Here is a 19,380-nt window from a genome sequence, read left to right on the forward strand (position 1 = left end):
TGGCCTAGTCCCCTGTGTGACCCCCTCATGTACTGTCGTTGACATGTACTGGTGAAGCGCGTGAAGTCCCTGGTCTTCTCGTGTACCAGTCCAGTATAGTGTTTCTCCTGGCAATAACAGAGCATTATTGCCTTGGCGACGGCTTAACACGCTTCTGTGGGCCTTGGATCAGGGCCAAACTGTTTTCCTGCTCTTTAAGAGTGTGTGTATACACTAGGCCCGATATGAATCCCAGACCTTTCCTGCTCTTTAGGAGTGTGTGTGTGTGTGTGTGTGTGTACGCTAGGCCCGATATGAATCTTCGACCTTTCCTGCTCTTTAGGAGTGTGTGCGTACGCTAGGCCCGATATGAATCCCAGACCTTTCCTGCTCTTTAGGAGTGTGTGTGTGTGTACGCTAGGCCCAATATGAATCCCAGACCTTTCCTGCTCTTTAGGACTGTGTGTGTACGCTAGGCCCGATATGAATCCCAGACCTTTCCTGCTCTTTGGGAGTGTGTGTGTACGCTAGGCCCGATATGAATCTTTGACCTTTCCTGCTCTTTAGGAGTGTGTGTGTACGCTAGGCCCGATATGAATCCCAGACCTTTCCTGCTCTTTAGGAGTGTGTGTGTACGCTAGGCCCGATATGAATCCCAGACCTTTCCTGCTCTTTGGGAGTGTGTGTGTACGCTAGGCCCGATATGAATCCCTGACCTTTCCTGCTCTTTGGGAGTGTGGGTGTACGCTAGGCCCGATATGAATCCCTGACCTTTCCTGCTCTTTAGGAGTGTGGGTGTACGCTAGGCCCAATATGAATCCCAGACCTTTCCTGCTCTTTAGGAGTGTGGTTGTACGCTAGGCCCGATATGAATCCTGGAGCTGGTCTGCGCTGCAGATGTGGTGCTCAACTGTCACGCTGTGTATTAGATATGGCCAACTTCAGGACAAGGCCTGAGCAGAAGCCTGATGGCTCTCGCCCACCCTGCGCGCGTGCGTGTGTGTGTGATGCCCAGCCGGAGGCTAACTCGGCTTGATCGAACGCTGGGACTGAGGCCCAGCCATTCTCACTCCATCTTCGCAGGTGAGCAAGGGGGCGGCTAGGCTTCGAGCAGTGCTGCAACTCATCCCTCAACCCATCTCTTGTTCCAGGGCACGCAACGCGAGAGCGGGGACACGGCCAATTCTCACTTCCACCACAAGAGGACGGAACACTCTGCTGAAAGTACATCCCAACCACGGGGATGATAAAGGCAAGCTTTTCACACAATAGTTTAATTGTGTCAGAATAATGGTGTCTCAGTCCCCTCTCCCTCTCAGGGAGATATCTGTACACTGACTGGTGTATCTCAGTCCCCCCTCTCTCTCAGGGAGATATCTGTACACTGACTGGTATCTCTCAGTCCCCTCTCTCTCTCAGGGAGATATCTGTACACTGACTGGTGTCTCTCAGTCCCCTCTCTCTCTCAGGGAGATATCTGTACACTGACTGGTGTCTCTCAGTCCCCTCTCTCTCTCAGGGAGATATCTGTACACTGACTGGTGTCTCTCAGTCCCCTCTCTGTCAGGGAGATATCTGTACACTGACTGGTGTCTCTCAGTCCCCTCTCTCTCAGGGAGATATCTGTACACTGACTGGTGTCTCTCAGTCCCCTCTCTCTCTCAGGGAGATATCTGTACACTGACTGGTGTCTCTCAGTCCCCTCTCTCTCTCAGGAGTCTGTATACTGACTGGTGTCTCTCAGTCACCTCTCTCTCAGGGAGATATCTATACACTGACTGGTGTGAAGACACTCTGACAGTGCGGCACTCCCTCAGTACTGACGCTCTGACAGTGCGGCACTCCCTCAGTACTGACCCTCTGACTGTGCAGCACTCCCTCAGTACTGACCCTCTGACAGTGCAGCGCTCCCTCAGTACTGACCCTCTGACAGTGCAGCGCTCCCTCAGTACTGACCCTCTGACAGTGCAGCACTCCCTCAGTACTGACCCTCTGACAGTCCAGCGCTGCCTCAGTACTGACCCTCTGACAATGCAGCACTCCCTCAGTACTGACCCTCTGACAGTGCAGCACTCCCTCAGTACTGACCCTCTGACAGTGCAGCAGTCCCTCGGTACTGACCCTCTGACAGTGCGGCACTCCCTCAGTACTGACCCTCTGACAGTGAGGCACTCCCTCAGCACTGACCCTCTGACAGTGTGGCACTCCCTCAGTACTGACCCTCTGACAGTGCAGCACTCCCTCAGTCCTGACCCTCTGACAGTGCGGCACTCCCTCAGTACTGACCCTCTGACAGTGCAGCGCTCCCTCAGTACTGACCCTCTGACAGTGCAGCACTGCCCTCAGTACTGACCCTCTGACAGTGCGGCACTCCCTCAGTACTGACCCTCTGACAGTGCAGCACACCCTCAGTACTGACCCTCTGACAGTGCGGCACTCCCTCAGTACTGACCCTCTGACAGTGCAGCGCTGCCTCAGTACTGACCCTCTGACAGTGCAGCACTCCCTCAGTACTGACCCTCCAAATGCGATGGGCTGGATTTGTTGTGCTGCATTTTCTCTGTTGATGATCTGAGTCTGATTTTATTTTCTTCTGTTCTCTCTTCCTCCTCAGGGCCTGAGTGTTATTTTGCCCGTGATCACACGTCCAGACCTCTCAGCTGTGCGCCAAACCGTCCGCGGTGTCTTGGATTTGTAGTGGGACCCCGTGGCCCTCCCTCCTCCAGCCTTGACCATCCCTGTGACGCCCCGGCAGCGCCTCCATACCCATATGCGGCCTACTGTACAGGCTCTGATCATGCCGCTTTGCCTGATCGCTTGTGTTCCGGCCTGACACCGCCAAACCCTTACGGTGCTGGTTGCTATGGCTACAGCCCTCGGTGAGAACCATACTACTCCCCTCCTCACTGTCTGCCTCTCTTCACCCCCTCCCCATCATCTACTACTCCCCTCCTCACTGTCTGCCTCTCTTCAGCCCCTCCCCATCATCTACTACTCCCCTCCTCACTGTCTGCCTCTCTTCACCCCCTTCCCATCATCTACTGCTCCCCTCCTCACTGTCTGCCTCTCTTCACCCCCTCCCCATCATCTACTGCTCCCCTCCTCACTGTCTGCCTCTCTTCACCCCCTCCCCATCATCTACTGCTCCCCTCCTCACTGTCTGCCTCTCTTCACCCCCTCCCCATCTTCACCCCATCCATCTTCTCTCTCCTTCCCTCTCTCTCTCCTTTCGCCCCTCTCTCCTTCACTCCCTCTCTCCTTCACTCCCTCTCCTCCTTCACCCTCTCTCCTTCCCTCACTCTCTCCTTCACTCCCCCTCTCCTTCACTCCCTCTCTCCTTCACTCCCTTTCTCCTTCACTCCCTCTCTCCTTCACTCCCTCTCTCCTTCCCTCCCTCTCTCCTTCACCCCCTCTCCTTCACTCCCTCTCTCCTTCACTCCCTCTCTCCTTCACTCCCTCTCTCCTTCACTCCCTCTCGCCTTCCCTCACTCTCTCCTTCACTCTCTCTCTCCTTCACTCCCTCTCTCCTTCACTCCCTCTCTCCTTCACTCCCTCTCTCCTTCACTCCCTCTCTCCTTCACTCCCTCTCTCCTTCCCTCCCTCTCTCCTTCACTCCCTTTCTCCTTCACTCCCTCTCTCCTTCACTCCCTCCTTCCCTCTCTCCTTTCTCTCTCTCCTTCACCCTCTCTCCTTCACTCCCTCTCTCCATCTCTCCCTCTCTCCTTCCCTCCCTCGCTCCTTCACTCCCTCTCCCCTTCACCCTCGCTCCTTCACTCCCTCCTTCACTCCCTCCTTCACTCACTCTCTCCTTCACCCTCTCTTCTTCACTCCCTCCTTCTCTCCCTCTCTCCTTCTCTCCCTCTCTCCTTCCCTCTCCTCTTCACCCTCTCTCCTCTCCCTCTCCTCTTCACTCCTTCCCCCCTTCACTTCCTCTCTCCTCTCTCCCTCTCTCCTTCACCCCCTCTCTCCTCTCCCTCTCTCATTCACCCCTCTCCTTCACTCCCTCTCTCCTTCACTCCCTCTCTCCTTCACACCCTCTCTCCTTCACACCCTCTCTCCTTCACTCCCTCTCCTTCACTCCCTCTCTCCTTCACCCCATCCATCTCTCCCTCTCTCCTTCACTCCCTCTCTCCTTCACTCCCTCTCTCCTTCACTCCCTCTCTCCTCTCCCTCTCCTTCACTCCCCCTCCCTCTTCGCTCCCTCTCTCCTCTCCCTCTCTCCTTCACCCCCTCTCTCCTCTCCCCTCTCTCCTTGACCCCCTCTCTCCTCTCCCTCTCCCCTTCACTCCCTCTCCTTCACTGCCCCTCCTCTTCGCTCCCTCTCTCCTCTCCCTCTCTCCTTCACCCACTCTCTCCTTCACTCCCTCTCTCCTTCACACCCTCTCTCCTTCATTCCCTCTCTCCTTCACCCCATCCATCTCCCTCTCTCCTTCACTCCTTCTCTCCTTCACTCCCCCTACTCTTCGCTCCCTCTCTCCTTCACCCCCTCTCTCCTTCACCCCCTCTCTCCTTCACTCCCTCTCTCCTCTCCCTCTCTCCTTCACTCCCTCTCTCCTTCACTCCCCCTACTCTTCGCTCCATCTCTCCTCTCCCTCTCTCCTTCACTCCCTCTCTCCTTCACTCCCTCTCCACTGTCTCCCTCTCCAGTCTCCCCCCCTCGCCCATCCCCTCCCCTGCCTCCCACGCGGACCCCTCCCCTCCCTCCCCCTCACCCCTCCCGCCGTTAACCTCATGGCCCCTTCCCTCCGTCCCCAGCTGCCGCTGCTCGGAGAAAGTGCCCTTCCTGCCCCTTCCCACCACCCCGCGTGCCGTCAGTATCGGGCGTTGGGACCTGACCCCCCCCCCCATCCCCCCTCGCTGTCCGCGTTTCAGGAACAAAGCGACGTGAAGGCAAAATTCAGCTGACGGAATCGGATCGACACACGCGACACGGGACAGCTCGGGGTTAAATGGGGTTCCCTGTAAGGGCGACCCCTGTCTCGTGCGGCCCAGTGTGTGCTTGTCCCCCTCATGGGGGTCAAGATGGAGGCTGAATGGTACCTCTGACCCCAGGATGGAACTGACGTCAGCCCAGGTGGAGAGGGTGCGATCAGCCGTGTGTGGAAAGAGAGAGAGAGAGAAAAATAAACCTGCTTCACAGACGTGTTTCTGCAGAAGGAAACTTTATTTTGATTCCCGGCTCACGATGACATAAGTCGCGGCAATGAGCTGGCGCAGAGTGGCGCTCAAAGGGTCGAAGGTCGTGAGGCCTATCTGGGCCTGGCTCCAGGTGAGGGCCAGGCTGCTCCCACCTTCTCTGCAGACATTCCCCCGCACCTCACTGCTTCCCATTACCGTTGATGGGCACCTTCTTATGGGCGTCGGACTCCAGGTAGGCCTTGAGTTTAGGCCTGGAGAGGACACGATTCACGTAGGCCTTCAGCAGGGGAGTGGCCTTCAGGCAACCCGGAGACAGCACCTCAAAGTTAGAGAGGAGATCGACCAGGTTATAGTCAGCAAAGGAGATCTATGGAGAGAGAGAGAGAGAGGAGAGAGTTAGTGAGTGTCGGCATCGAGCTCTCCCAGGACAGGTACAGCACGGGTTAGATACAGTGTAGAGCTCCCTCTACATTACCCTGACAGTGTGTCCCCCACATTATACCCAGTGTCAGCATCGAGCTGTCCCAGGACAGGTACAGCACGGGTTAGATACAGTGTAGAGCTCCCTCTACATTACCCTGACAGTGTGTCCCCCACTTTATACCCAGTGTCAGCATCGAGCTGTCCCAGGACAGGTACAGCACGGGTTAGATACAGTGTAGAGCTCCCTCTACATTACCCTGACAGTGTGTGTCCCACTTTATACCCAGTGTCAGCATCGAGCTCTCCTAGGACAGGTACAGCATGGGTTAGATACAGTTAGAATTGGATTTTCTACCTTGCTCCCCACGAGAAAGTCCTTCCCGCCATTATTTTTTGCCAGCAGATCTTCGAAGGGTTTCAGTGCAGGTGGGAGGGTCTTGATGAAATCTTCCTTTCCAGTGTCCTGTTCCGGAAATTGAAAAGAAGAATTGTTAGAATAACTTCACAAACTACTGTCAGAGGGTCAGTACTGAGGGAGTGCCGCACTGTCAGAGGGTCAGTACTGAGGGAATGTCGCACTGTCAGAGGGTCAGTACTGAGGGAGTGCCGCACTGTCAGAGGGTCAGTACTGAGGGAGTGCCGCACTGTCAGAGGGTCAGTACTGACGGAGTGCCGCACTGTCAGAGGGTCAGTACTGATGGGGTGCTGCACTGTCAGAGGATCAGTACTGAGGGAGTGCTGCACTGTCAGAGGGTCAGTACTGAGGGAGTGCCGCACTGTCAGAGGGTCAGTACTGAGGGAGTGCCGCACTGTCAGAGGGTCAGTACTGAGGGAGTGCCGCACTGTCAGAGGGTCAGTACTGAGGGAGTGCTGCACTGTCAGAGGGTCAGTACTGAGGGAGTGCCGCACTGTCAGAGGGTCAGTACTGAGGGAGTGCTGCACTGTCAGAGGGTCAGTACTGAGGGAGAGCTGCACTGTCAGAGGGTCAGTACTGAGGGAGTGCTGCACTGTCAGTGGGTCAGTACTGAGGGAGTGCTGCACTGTCAGAGAGTCAGTACTGAGGGAGTGCTGCACTGTCAGAGGGTCAGTACTGAGGGAGTGCTGCACTGTCAGAGGGTCAGTACTGAGGGAGTGCTGCACTGTCAGAGGGTCAGTACTGAGGGAGTGCCGCACTGTCAGAGGGTCAGTACTGAGGGAGTGCTGCACTGTCAGAGGGTCAGTACTGAGGGACTGCTGCACTGTCAGAGGGTCAGTACTGAGGGAGTGCAGCACTGTCAGAGGGTCAGTACTGAGGGGGTGCCGTACTGTCAGAGGGTCAGTACTGAGGGAGTGCTGCACTGTCAGAGGGTCAGTACTGAGGGAGTGCCGCACTGTCAGAGGGTCAGTACTGAGGGGGTGCCGTACTGTCAGAGGGTCAGTACTGAGGGGGTGCCGTACTGTCAGAGGGTCAGTACTGAGGGAGTGCCGTACTGTCAGAGGGTCAGTACTGAGGGAGTGCCGTACTGTCAGAGGGCCAGTACTGAGGGAGTGCTGCACTGTCAGAGGGTCAGTATTGAGGGAGTGCCGCACTGTCAGAGGGTCAGTACTGAGGGAGTGCCGCACTGTCAGAGGGTCAGCACTGAGGGAGTGCTGCATTGTCAGAGGGTCAGTACTGAGGGAGTGCTGCACTGTCAGAGGGTCGGTACTGAGGGAGTGCTGCACTGTCAGAGGGTCAGTACTGAGGGAGTGCTGCACTGTCAGAGGGTCAGTACTGAGGGAGTGCTGCACTGTCAGAGGGTCAGTACTGAGGGAGCGCCGCACTGTCAGAGGGTCAGTACTGAGGGAGTGCTGCACTGTCAGAGGGTCAGTACTGAGGGAGTGCCGCACTGTCAGAGGGTCAGTACTGAGGGAGTGCTGCACTGTCAGAGGGTCAGTACTGAGGGAATGCTGCACTGTCAGAGGGTCAGTACTGAGGGGGTGCCGTACTGCATGCGCCATCACCTCGTCCCCCGGAGGTCCCACCCACCCGCATCAGAGGAACTATTTCTCCCTCCTCATTCCGTCCAATATTTTAACATTTATCACAGAATTTACAGTGCAGAAGGAGGCCGTTCGGCCCATCGAGTCTCTACCGGCCCTTGGAAAGAGCACCCTATCTATGCTCACACCTCCACCCTATCCCCGTACCTCCACTTAGTCTTTTTGGACACTAAGGGACAATTTATCACGGCCAATCCACCTAACCTTCTCGTCTTTTGGACCGTGGGAGGAAACCGGAGCACCCGGAGGAAACCCACGCACACAGACACGGGGGAGAACGTGCAGATTCCGCACAGACAGTGACCCAAGCTGGGAATCGAACCCGGGACCCTGGAGCTGTGAAGCAACAGTGCTAAGCACCGTGCTCCCGTGCGGCCCATGAGCCCCTACCTTTTGTCCTTCAAAGCTCCAGGGGCTCGGAACTTTCCGTGTTTGTAACGTCATCGCGATGTAACCCTGTTACCCCACTTGCACGCACCCACTTGGGCGATGTTCCTGCCCTGATGCGCCGTATGGCGCATCGTGAGTGGGATTCAGATAATCTGCATCATCTGACATCCGCGCCTCTGCTTAGTCCCATTCCCGCTGCCACTGAGATATCGAATCCCGTGAAACCTTTCGTCGATCAGAGTGACTCACGTAATCTTTGTAGATGAGAATTGCGTACTTGATCCTCAGATCTTCCACTCCGGCGTTTGCCATGTCAATCTGTGCGCCCTCCTTATCGCCCTTCCCGTACAGGTCTTGAATGAACCAAAAATATTTAGTGATTGACAAGATCCCGACAGTAACTGAGATGCTGGAACAGGGCCGCAAGGTTTATTTTTTATTTTTGAAGAGAGGGAATGGCTCCAGAAGTGATGGAGTTAGAAATATAACTTGGTTCCATTTACAGACAATACTATTGCAACCAAAGATTAAAAACAATATTCAAACTTCTAAACTTTGAACCTAACAAGAACTGACGCGCCTCCCTTCAGCCTAACACCTGGGCGGGAGAGGGGCCTGGGCGGGAGAGGGGGCCTGGGTGGGAGAGGGGGCCTGGGCGGGAGAGGGGCCCTGGGCGGGAGAGGGGCCCTGGGCGGGAGAGGGGCCCTGGGCGGGAGAGGGGGCCTGGGCGGGAGAGGGGGCCTGGGCGGGAGAGGGGGCCTGGGCGGGAGAGGGGGCCTGGGCGGGAGAGGGGGCCTGGGAGGGAGAGGGGGCCTGGGAGGGAGAGGGGGCCTGGGAGGGAGAGGGGGCCTGGGAGGGAGAGGGGGCCTGGGTGGGAGAGGGGCCTGGGTGGGAGAGGGGCCTGGGCGGGAGAGGGGCCGGGGAGGGAGAGGGGCCGGGGAGGGAGAGGGGGCCTGGGCGGGAGAGGGGAAGGTATCGGATATTTACCAGGAGCTTTTGGAGGCGGAGGAAACTCCGGTAGAGGAGCTTAAGGGCAAGTGGGAGGACGAGCTAGGAGGAGAGACAGAGGCGGGTCTGTGGGCGGATGCCCTAAGCAGGATTAATACCTCCTCATCGTGCGCCAGGCTCAGCCTGATACAGTTTAAGGTAGCCCACCGGGCCCACATGACAGCGGCTAGGATGAGTAAGTTCTTCGGGGTAGAGGACAGGTGTGCGAGGTACGCGGGAAGCCCAGCCAATCATGTCCACATGTTTTGGGCCTTCCCGAGCCTTAGAGGGCTTTGGCAGGATTTTGCGAAGGCAACGTCCACGGTGCTAAAAACACGGGTGGGGCCGAGTCCGGAGGTGGCGATCTTTGGAGTGTCGGAAGAGCCGGGAGTTCAGGGGGCGAAAGAGGCCGACGTCCTGGCCTCAGCCTCCCTGGTAACCCCGGAGACGGATCTTGTTAATGTGGAGGGACTCGAAGCCCCCCGAGTGTGGAGACCTGGGTCAGTGACATGGTTGGGTTTCTCAGCCTCGAGTAAATAAACTTCGCCTCAAGAGGGTCAATGGTCGGGTTCACCCGGAGGTGGCAGCCGTTCGTCGACTTTCTCGGGGAAAATTAAAATGTCAGCAGATGCAGTATTCCATTGTACCATGTTTATGCCACTGTTGTTGTTATCATTATAGAAACTTGCAAATACCCTAATAAAAATATTAAAACAAAACCCTAACACACGATTTCCCATTAAAAGCATTTACAATGAACGTACAGTTCTCATTCCACTTACACGGACAGGCACAAAATGCTACTTTGCGTTACAGAACTTATTCCTGCTGTTTGTGAAGCTCCTTCATCGTCGGTCTCGTGCTCTCTCCCGGGCATCCTGCAAACCCTCCATCTGTTCGGACAGGATTGTTTTTTTTTTCTGAGTTCCGCCCAGCCCCTCAACAACGGTTCTGTCTGGACTTGTCCAGAATTGAAGTCATCATCACTATCTGGGCTTTTGATTGGCCACTCCCATGAAGAACGGAGCCATGCTACGAATATGCGAATAAACTCCAACTTACAAACAAAAGAGGCCATTCAACTCCATAATGGGCTAATGGCTGGTCCGACAGGCGTGTCCCATAGGACAATGGATTTTGAGTGAATCGCCCCGGCTGAACAGGGGTGTCCTGTTTATTCCCATGAACGAGCTTACGTCTGAATAGGACAAAGTAACTCAGGACAGGCTGTGGGCGTATACCTCTGACTCAGTGCGAGCAGTTTTACCCTCAGGCTGTTAACCCCGGAATTGCCCACTACATCTTCAACCCAATTTCTTTTCAATATGCCTCAGCGATGCACATTTTGGATTGGAGACCAGCACTGGCCGGCAGCTGTCAGCTGGGTGCGCCTCAGACCGGTGGCCCTCAGGCTCCAACCAGGCATGTCGGCCCCAGGCCGCTGGGCGGGTCTCGGGCTTCGCATCAATTTCTCAGGTGTCGAGACTCCAGCAAGGCATGCAGGCCTCAGGCTTCACCCGAGCAAGCAGGCCTTGGGTTTCAGTCAGGTGGGAAGGCCTCAGGCTTAAGCCAGTCAGGTAGGCCTCAGCCTGCAGCCAGGTGGGCAGGTCTCAGCCGGTCAATTAGGCATCAGATTCTCACAGGACAGTCGGTCCCAGGCTCCTGAGAGGCAGGTAGGCCACAGGCGCCAAGCGGTGGTATACCGTTGGTATTGATACAGGGTTATCCTGGTTCTGTGTATTGGCAGTGCGCGGATTTTGCCAGGTACTAACCGTGTTTGCGGGCCAAGTAGCGCAGAATGGCATTGGATTGGAAAAGCACAAAGTCCCCATCTTTGAATTTCGGCAGTTGGCCAAACAGCTGAAAGAAATGTGGGAAGAGAAAATACATCAGTCCGCGAGGAATTGAGACATTTTACAACCGTCAGTCGGCTTCCTTAACGCTGGCTCCTCAGTAATATCAGATTTGTTATTGGAGGACAGGCAGTATGGACGCAAGGCAGTAATTAAAGGCGGAGAGAGAGGGACGGGAATGTTGAGGGAGGAAGGATGGGGGTCCCAGAGCTCGAGCCACCAGGCAGCTGGAGGCTCGGCCTCCAATGGGGGAGCGATTCAAATCGAGGCAGGCTCAAGAGGCCGGAACTGGAGGAGCTCTGAGATCTCGGAGGAGGTTACAGAGATAGGGAGGGTTGTAGGGGCTGGAGGAGGTTACAGAGATAGGGAGGGTTGTAGGGGGCTTGAGGAGGTTACAGAGATAGAGAGGGTTGGAGGGGCTTGAGGAGGTTGCAGAGATAGGGAAGGGTGTAGGGGCTGGAGGAGGTTACAGAGATAAGGAGGGTTGTAGGGGCTGGAGGAGGTTACAGAGATAGGGAGGGTTGTAGGGACTGGAAGAGGTTACAGAGATAGGGAGGATTGTAGGGGCTGGAGGAGGTTACAGAGATAGGGAGGGTTGTAGGGGCTGGAGGAGGTTACAGAGATAGGGAGGGTGGTAGGGACTGGAAGAGGTTACAGGGACAGGGGGGTTGTAGGGGCTGGAGGTTGCAGAGATAGGGAGGGTTGTAGGGACTGGAGGAGGTTACAGAGATAGGGAGGGTTGTAGGGGTTGGAGGAGGTTACAGAGATAGGGAGGGTTGTAGGGGCTGGAGGAGGTTACAGAGATAGGGAGGGGTGTAGGGGCTGGAGGAGGTTGCAGAGATAGGGAGGGGTGTAGGGGCTGGAGGAGGTTGCAGAGATAGGGAGGGGTGTAGGGGCTGGAGGAGGTTACAGCGATAGGGAAGGTTGTAGGGGCTGGAGGAGGTTTCAGAGATATGGAAGGTTGTAGGGGCTGGAGGAGGATTCAGAGATAGGGAGGGCTGTAGGGGCTGGAGGAGGTTACAGAGATAGGGAGGGCTGTAGGGACTGGAGGAGGTTACAGATATAGGGAGGGTTGTAGGGACTGGAGGTTACAGATATAGGGAGGGTTGTAGGGACTGGAGGTTACAGAGATAGGGAGGGTTGTCGGGACTGGAGGAGGTTACAGAGATAGGGAGGGTTGTAGGGACTGGAGGTTACAGAGATAGGGAGGGTTGTAGGGACTGGAGGTTACAGAGATAGGGAGGGTTGTAGGGGCTGGAGGTTACAGAGATAGGGAGGGTTGTAGGGGCTGGAGGTTACAGAGATAGGGAGGGTTGTCGGGACTGGAGGAGGTTACAGAGATAGGGAGGGTTGTCGGGACTGGAGGAGGTTACAGAGATAGGGAGGGTTGTCGGGACTGGAGGAGGTTACAGAGATAGGGAGTCAGTTGGGACAACGAGCAGAGGGTGGGGTTGGGGGGTGTGTGATGGGTGAATGGGGCTGTGCCGTGTGTTTGGATGGGGTGGCGGGGCGGTGGGGGGGGGGGGGGTAGCTGATCTTGGCAGAGCTGAAGATCGCGGAGCTGGGATGTGGGGGGAGCTCCCTGGAGAGGGTGGGAACGGTCGAACCTGGAGTGATCCGGGGCCTGGGACGAAGGCTTCCGCAGCGGACGAGCTGCGGCCGAGGTGGAGTGGGGGCGGTGGTCGGGAGCTGGGGACAAGGGATGGCAGCGTGGCCGGGATATCCCATCAGCAACTCAGCCCGGGGCGCAATATGGCCCTGTGGTTGTGATTCGAGCGTTGCCGACTTAGACCATTGCCGAGGAGAGGAGGAGGGGGTTTGATTTGGAACAGTAGAACAGCCCTGTGCTCTTTCACCTCAATCATTAATTGGAGGGGCACCAAGTTCAACAAGTGGAGATTGGACTGAACTTTGGAAACTGGACTCAAACATTTGTCAAAGAAATCTGCAGCGGAACAATGTTAGCCAATGGGCGATCCACGGGAGGAAAATGTACTGAGACAAAAGTAAGATTGTGCAGATTTCAGGCTGATAATATACCGAGCGGGTTGGGCTGAATGGAGACGATTCGGGCGGAGGGGAGGGGAGGGGAGGGAAAATGTAATGAGAGGCCAAGAGAGAGCTGGAGTAGAGGCCGGCAGCTAACAATACAGGGGACCCAAAAAGTCTCTCAGTGGCACGCAAATACTGAACAGGTGGTCGGAGAGGGAGTAGGCCCGATCGGGGACCACACAGGGTATTTCAGTTAAAAAGGGGTGGGGGGGGGGGGTTAATTCAGACACTAGAGGGGGTAAAGACTGATAAGAAGAAGGTATTACAGAGGTGGCCTGCGGTTGTGAAGTTGGGTCTGACATTAGTGATGACACCTCTTGATGGACTTGGCTGGCAGGCTATGGTCAGATTTCCAGACCTCAGCTGATACTCAACGCTGATTGGTGCTGACCGTTCTGGAATGTTCCGCAGGGCAAGGAGGATTTCATTTGATGTGCGACACAGCCCTCTGGAAGGCACTTGATATAGTGCCACACAATAGACTTGCGAGGAACGTTCGATACCAGGATGGGCCGGGTCGCAGGGTACAGAGTGGAGTGGCAGGTGAGGATAGCACAGACGTGACAGGCTGAATGGCCTCCTCGGCGCAGCGATTCCCATGACTCTAATCGCCATGGCGAATCATCCTCCCTTTGGAGGTTTCTTTCCAGCTCTGTGTGTGTGTGTGTGTGTCTCAGCACGAGGCCATGATTGAAGCCTGGACTTTCCCTGACCTGTGAGTGGGAAGAGAGAGGTGGGGGAAGGGAGGAGGGGTGCGTTGCTCAATACCGCAGTGGGTGCGAGTTTGGAAACCCGGCGCCAGGCCGTGATCGAAGCCTGGGCCTTCCGTGTGTGGGCAGGAAGGGGTGTGGAGCGGGGAATGGAAGGGGGAGGTGGGGCGATGGGTGTCGGGGGGGGGGGGGGTGGAACTGGTTCTGAGCATCGCACTGGGTTTGAGATTGATCATCTCACCACTAGGCCGCAATTGAAGCCTGGGTCTTTCCTGATTAATGTGTAGGGCTGGGGGGGGGGGGGGGGGGGTGTCTCAGCAACACACTGGGTGTGAGATTGACCACCTCAGCACTAGGCCGCAATTGAAGCCTGGGCCTTTCCTGATTAATGTGTAGGGCTGGGGGGGGGGGGGGGGGGGGGGGGTCTCAGCACCTCACTGGGTGTCAGGTTGATCACCTCAGCACTAGGCCGTAATTCAAGCCTGGGCCTTTCCTGATTTATGTGTATGGCTGGGTCTCAGCACCGCAGTGGGTGCGAGATTGGCCATCTGAGCACTAGGCCGCAATTGAAGCCTGCGCCTTTCCTGATTTATGTGCATTGGTGTTTCCTGGTCTGTGCGTGTGTGTGTGTAGTGGGGGCCACATCGATTCCTTCAACCCCCGCCCGGTTGCCCCTGCATCTTCACTCACACATGTCTTTTTTAGGACTCCGTCACTCCATTGATCCATCCCGATCACCTCCTCCTTCCAGACCTGCCCCTGGTCGGCCAACAGCATCCTCATCGCCGCGCAACGGCCTGTGTGGGAGGTGGGGGAGGAGGAGTGAGACACAAAATGCAGAGAATCAGAGCTCAGAGGGAATTCTGCGCATTGCCCACCCCACCCCCCCCCCCAATCCCCCTCCCGAAACATCTCCCCCACCATTCCAACACATCAACCCAAACCCAGGAACTGGGGGGTCTTACCTCGGACTGGGAAGTAGATGATGGTGTATTCTGACACTGGAATAGAAAACAGGAAATCGGAGGGTTAAATCTGGTTCCACTTCTGCTTGCGCCTTCTCTCCCCCATCAAAGGTGAGGGAGGGAAAGAGAGAGTGTGAAAGGAGAGAGAGAAAGAGGGAGAGAGGAGAGAGAGAGAAAAAAGAAGGGAGGAAAGAGAGAGAGAGAGAGGGAGGACAGAGAAGGAGGGTTGGAGGGGAAAGAGGGAATGAGGCGGACAGGGTGAGAGAGGGAGAGAGGAAGGGAGCGAAAGTGAGAGAGGGGAGGGGACGAGGGAGAGAGGGTGGGAAGGGAGCGGGGAAGGGATGAGGGAGGGAGAGAAGCAGAGAGGGAGGGAGAGGGTTTCGGTGAGCGAGAGAGGAGGGAATGAGAGAGAAGGTGGATGGAGAGAAGGAGAGGGAGAGGAAGGAAAGAGGGCAGCGGAGAGAGGGAAGGAGAGAGAAAGAAGGGGTGAAGGAGAGAGAAAGTGAGAGAGAGGGAGGGGTGACAGTGCGCGAGGGAGGAGGGAATGAGAAAGAGGTGGATAGAGAGATGGAGAGAGTGTGGGGGGAAGGCAAGAGACCGCGGGGAGAGAGGGAAGGGGATAAGCGAGCGAGAGAGAAAGAGTGAGAGGGAGGGAGAGGGTGACAGTGAGCGAGGGAAGAGGAAATGAAAGAGGAGGTGGATGGAGAGAATGTGGCGGGAAGGCGAAAGAGCAGAGTGGGGAGAGAGGGAAGGGGGTAAGAGAGGGAGAGAGAGGGAGAGAGAAAGAGTGAGAGGGAGGGAGAGGGTGGGGGGGGGGAGAGGACGAGGGTGCGTGACAGGGAGAGAGGGAGAGGGAGGGAGAGAGAAAGAGTGAGAGGGAGGGAGAGGTGGGGGGGGAGAGGATGAGGGTGCGTGACAGTGAAAGAGGGAGAGACAGCGAGCAGGAGGAAATGAGAGAGCACGAGAGGGAGAGGGGGAAAGTGAAGGGAGGACAGGGAGGGCACAGAGGAGAGAACGGTTATCAGAAAGTATTTGCAAAGCAGTGCCCACTCGGCTGTACACACACCCCCCCCCATAGTTTAAACTCACTGATTGCGAGGCACGAGGGAGCAATCGCAGGAAGGGAAGAGAAAGTTGCAGAAAGTTCGTTTGCAAGCACACCGCTTTCTCTCAACCTTTCGACTGACCAAGCGGGTTTGAGAGAGAGAGCGAGAGAATCTTCCCTTTGCCCCCCTCCACAACCACGTGTCAGAGGTTGGTAGCCATGCCAACGTTGGAATGCAACCAAAGGCTCTAAGTTCACAGGGTGGAGGATGGGCGGCTGCTCAGAAGCTTCCGCGATTCAGCTCCATCCAAGTGTTCACGGCAAATCATTGCAACTTAAGCCGCTCCTTTTGAGACCAGGCTAATCTGACTCTGTGCTGCCCCCCCTTGCAATGTGGAGTAGCTGCACCCTAACGTAGGGCAAGTCGAGGATTCAGCCTCATGTATCATCTCCCCGTCCGCCTGCAACATTGTGCCATCTCCCTCTCTCCCCCGCCGGTCACAATCCTCCTCCTCCTGTCCCTGTGTAACAGGCTGGAGAAGGGGCTGAATGGGGCCTCCTCCTGTTCCTGTGTAACAGGCTGGAGAAGGGGCTGAATGGGGCCTCCTCCTGTTCCTGTGTAACAGGCTGGAGAAGGGGCTGAATGGGGCCTCCTGTCCCTGTGTAACAGGCTGGAGAAGGGGCTGAATGGGGCCTCCTGTTCCTGTGTAACAGGCTGGAGAAGGAGCTGAATGGGGCCTCCTCCTGTTCCTGTGTAACAGGCTGGAGAAGGGGCTGAATGGGGCCTCCTGTCCCTGTGTAACAGGCTGGAGAAGGGGCTGAATGGGGCCTCCTGTTCCTGTGTAACAGACTGGAGAAGGGGCTGAATGGGGCCTCCTCCTGTTCCTGTGTAACAGGCTGGAGAAGGGGCTGAATGGGGCCTCCTGTTCCTGTGTAACAGGCTGGAGAAGGAGCTGAATGGGGTCTCCTCCTGTTCCTGTGTAACAGGCTGGAGAAGGGGCTGAATGGGGCCTCCTGTTCCTGTGTAACAGGCTGGAGAAGGGGCTGAATGGGGCCTCCTGTTCCTGTGTAACAGGCTGGAGAAGGAGCTGAATGGGGCCTCCTCCTGTTCCTGGGTAACAGGCTGGAGAAGGGGCTGAATGGGGCCTCCTGTTCCTGTGTAACAGGCTGGAGAAGGGGCTGAATGGGGCCTCCTCCTGTTCCTGTGTAACAGGCTGGAGAAGGGGCTGAATGGGGCCTCCTCCTGTTCCTGTGTAACAGGCTGGAGACGGGGCTGAATGGGGCCTCCTGTTCCTGTATAACAGGCTGGGGAAGGGACTGAATGGGGCCTCCTGTTCCTGTGTAACAGGCTGGAGAAGGGACTGAATGGGGCCTCCTGTTCCTGTGTAACAGGCTGGAGACGGGGCTGAATGGGGCCTCCTGTTCCTGTGTAACAGGCTGGAGAAGGGGCTGAATGGGGCCTCCTCCTGTTCCTGTGTAACAGGCTGGAGACGGGGCTGAATGGGGCCTCCTCCTGTTCCTGTGTAACAGGCTGGAGACGGGGCTGAATGGGGCCTCCTGTTCCTGTGTAACAGGCTGGAGAAGGGGCTGAATGGGGCCTCCTGTTCCTGTGTAACAGGCTGGAGAAGGGACTGAATGGGGCCTCCTCCTGTTCCTGTGACTGAACTTTCTAACCCACAGGCCACAATCAGTAAGGATAGGCAACAACACCTCCTCCACGATCATCTTGAACACCGGTGCCCCACAAGGCTGTGTCCTCGGCCCCCTACTATACTCCTTGTACACCGATGACTGTGTGGCCAAATTCCCATCAACTCGATTTCAAATTTGCTGATGATACCACCGTAGTGGGTTGGATTTCAAACAATGATGAGACAGAGTACAGGAATGAGATAGAGAATCTGGTGAACTGGTTTGACGACAATAATCTCTCCCTCAATGTCAACAAAACGAAGGAGATTGTCATCGACTTCAGGAAGCGTAGTGGAGAACATGCCCCCATCTACGTCAATGGGAACGAAGTAGAAAAGGTCGAGAGCTTCAGGTTTTTAGGTGTACAGGTCACCAACAGCCTGCCCTGGTCCCCCCACGCCGACACTATAGTTAAGAAAGCCCACTAGCGACTCTCCTTTCTCAGAAGACGAAGGAAATTTAGCATGTCAGCTACGACCCTCACCAACTTCGACAGATGCACCATAGAAAGCATTCTTTCTGATTGTATCACAGCTTGGTATGGATCCTGCTCTACCCAAGACCGCAGGAAACTACAAAAGGTCGTTAATGTAGCCCAGTCCATCACGCAAACCAGCCTCCCATCCATTGACTATAATTCCCGCTGCCTCAGAAAGGCAGCCAGCATAATTAAGGACCCCACGCACCCCGGACATACTCTCTTCCACCCCCTTCCGTCAGGAAAAAGATACCAAAGTTTGAGGTCACGTACAAACCGACTCACGAGCAGCTTCTTCCCTGCTGCCATCAGACTTTTGAATGGACCTACCTCGTATTCAGTTGATCTTTTCTCTACACCTTGCTATAACTGTGACATTATATTCTGCAGTCTCTCCTTCCTTCCCTATGTACGGTATGCATTGTTTGTACAGCCTGCAAGAAACAATACTTTTCACTGTATACTAATACATGTGACAATAATAAATCAATTCAAAAAGACGGGGGAAATACTGAGAGGAGAGGTTGAAATCCTGGAAGTGGATTCTTGGTGAAGACACCTCGGGATATGCTTTGTTAGGGAAACGATTCCATGGCATGTTTTTCCTGGTGGAGTTCACAAACCCTCACGTGAAAGCCAGAGTTCAAGGGAGAGAAGTGTCTTGAGGGGGGTGGGGGGGGGGGGGGGGGGGGGGGTAAGGGGGGCAGACTTAATTAGAAATGCACAGAAGTTGTTTTGGGTGGAAATTGGAGCGGAATTCTCCGACCCCCTGCAAGGTTGGTGAATCGCCCGGGGCCGGTATAAATCCCGCCCCCCGCCGTGGCCGGAATTCTCCGCCATCCGGGAATCGGCGGGGGCGGGAATCGGGCCCCGCCGGTCGGTGGTCCCCCCGCGGCGATTCTCCGGCCCGCACAGGGCCGAAGTCCCGCCGTCGTCAGGCCCATCGCGCCGACGTGGTTTAAACCACCTCTGTGCCGGCGGGAGCAGGCAGCGCGAGCAGGCCCTGGAGTCCTGGGGGGGGGCACGGGGCGATTGGTCCCCGGGGGGTGCCCCCACGGTGGTCTGGCCCGCGATCGGGGCCCACCGCTCGGCGGGCGGGCCTGTGCCGTGGGGCACTCCTTTCCGTCCGCCGGCACCACGGCCTCCACCATGTCGGAGGCGGAAGAGACCCCCCCCTCCACCGCACATGCTCTGGTGGTGACTCTGGCGCGTGCGCGGACTCACACCAACCGGCGAAGGCCTTTCGGCCAGCCCCGACGCCGGCCAGCGGGTGCCACAGGCCGTCGGCTCCACTCCGCTACGCCGGGACCCCCCGCCCCGCCGGGTAGGGGAGAACCCCGCCCCTGGTCCTTGGTTTCAGATTGTTTGGCCACATTTCGCCTCTTGGCATACTTGGGGCGGGATTCTCCGACCCCCCCCCCCCCCCCCCCCCCGCCGGGTGGATAATCGCGTGAATCCCGCCCCCGCCATCCTCCCAACAAACCGGCCCGGCGTGAGTCACGCCGCCCGCCTGGGAGAATGGCGGGGTCTGGCGCGACTCAATGGGCGCCGGGGCCGCCCGAATTCTCCGGCCGGCGATGGGCCAGAGTCCTGCCCGTCTGTAGCCGGTCCCGCCGGCGTAAATTAGAGCAGGGCCCTTACCGGCGGG

The 19,380-nt window shown here is 56.6% G+C and overlaps 1 protein-coding gene across 1 annotated transcript; it reads right to left on the bottom strand.

The window, feature by feature from the left end:
• Window positions 1–5,124: 5,124 nt before the first annotated feature.
• On the bottom strand, window positions 5,125–15,858 carry LOC119967909 (glutathione S-transferase P-like). Its single transcript, XM_038801007.1, has 7 exons — window positions 15,607–15,858; window positions 14,518–14,553; window positions 14,243–14,349; window positions 10,710–10,797; window positions 8,200–8,303; window positions 5,897–6,004; window positions 5,125–5,485 (listed from the first exon to the last, which is right to left on the bottom strand). Coding segments are annotated over exons 1-7 (633 nt in total). The 5' UTR covers window positions 15,608–15,858; the 3' UTR covers window positions 5,125–5,296.
• Window positions 15,859–19,380: the final 3,522 nt, after the last annotated feature.

The sequence above is a fragment of the Scyliorhinus canicula genome, chromosome 6 (assembly GCF_902713615.1).
Source record: "Scyliorhinus canicula chromosome 6, sScyCan1.1, whole genome shotgun sequence".
NCBI classification, from domain to species: Eukaryota; Metazoa; Chordata; class Chondrichthyes; order Carcharhiniformes; family Scyliorhinidae; genus Scyliorhinus; species Scyliorhinus canicula.

Excerpts from the sequence above, each read along its gene's own strand:
- LOC119967909 (XM_038801007.1), bottom strand. Across the intron at positions 14,350-14,517 it reads CATCTACTTCCCAGTCCGAG|GCCGTTGCGCGGCGATGAGG; the intron begins GTAAGACCCCCC and ends CCTCCCACACAG. Across the intron at positions 10,798-14,242 it reads GAGTCCTAAAAAAGACATGT|CTGTTTGGCCAACTGCCGAA; the intron begins GTGAGTGAAGAT and ends CATTTCTTTCAG.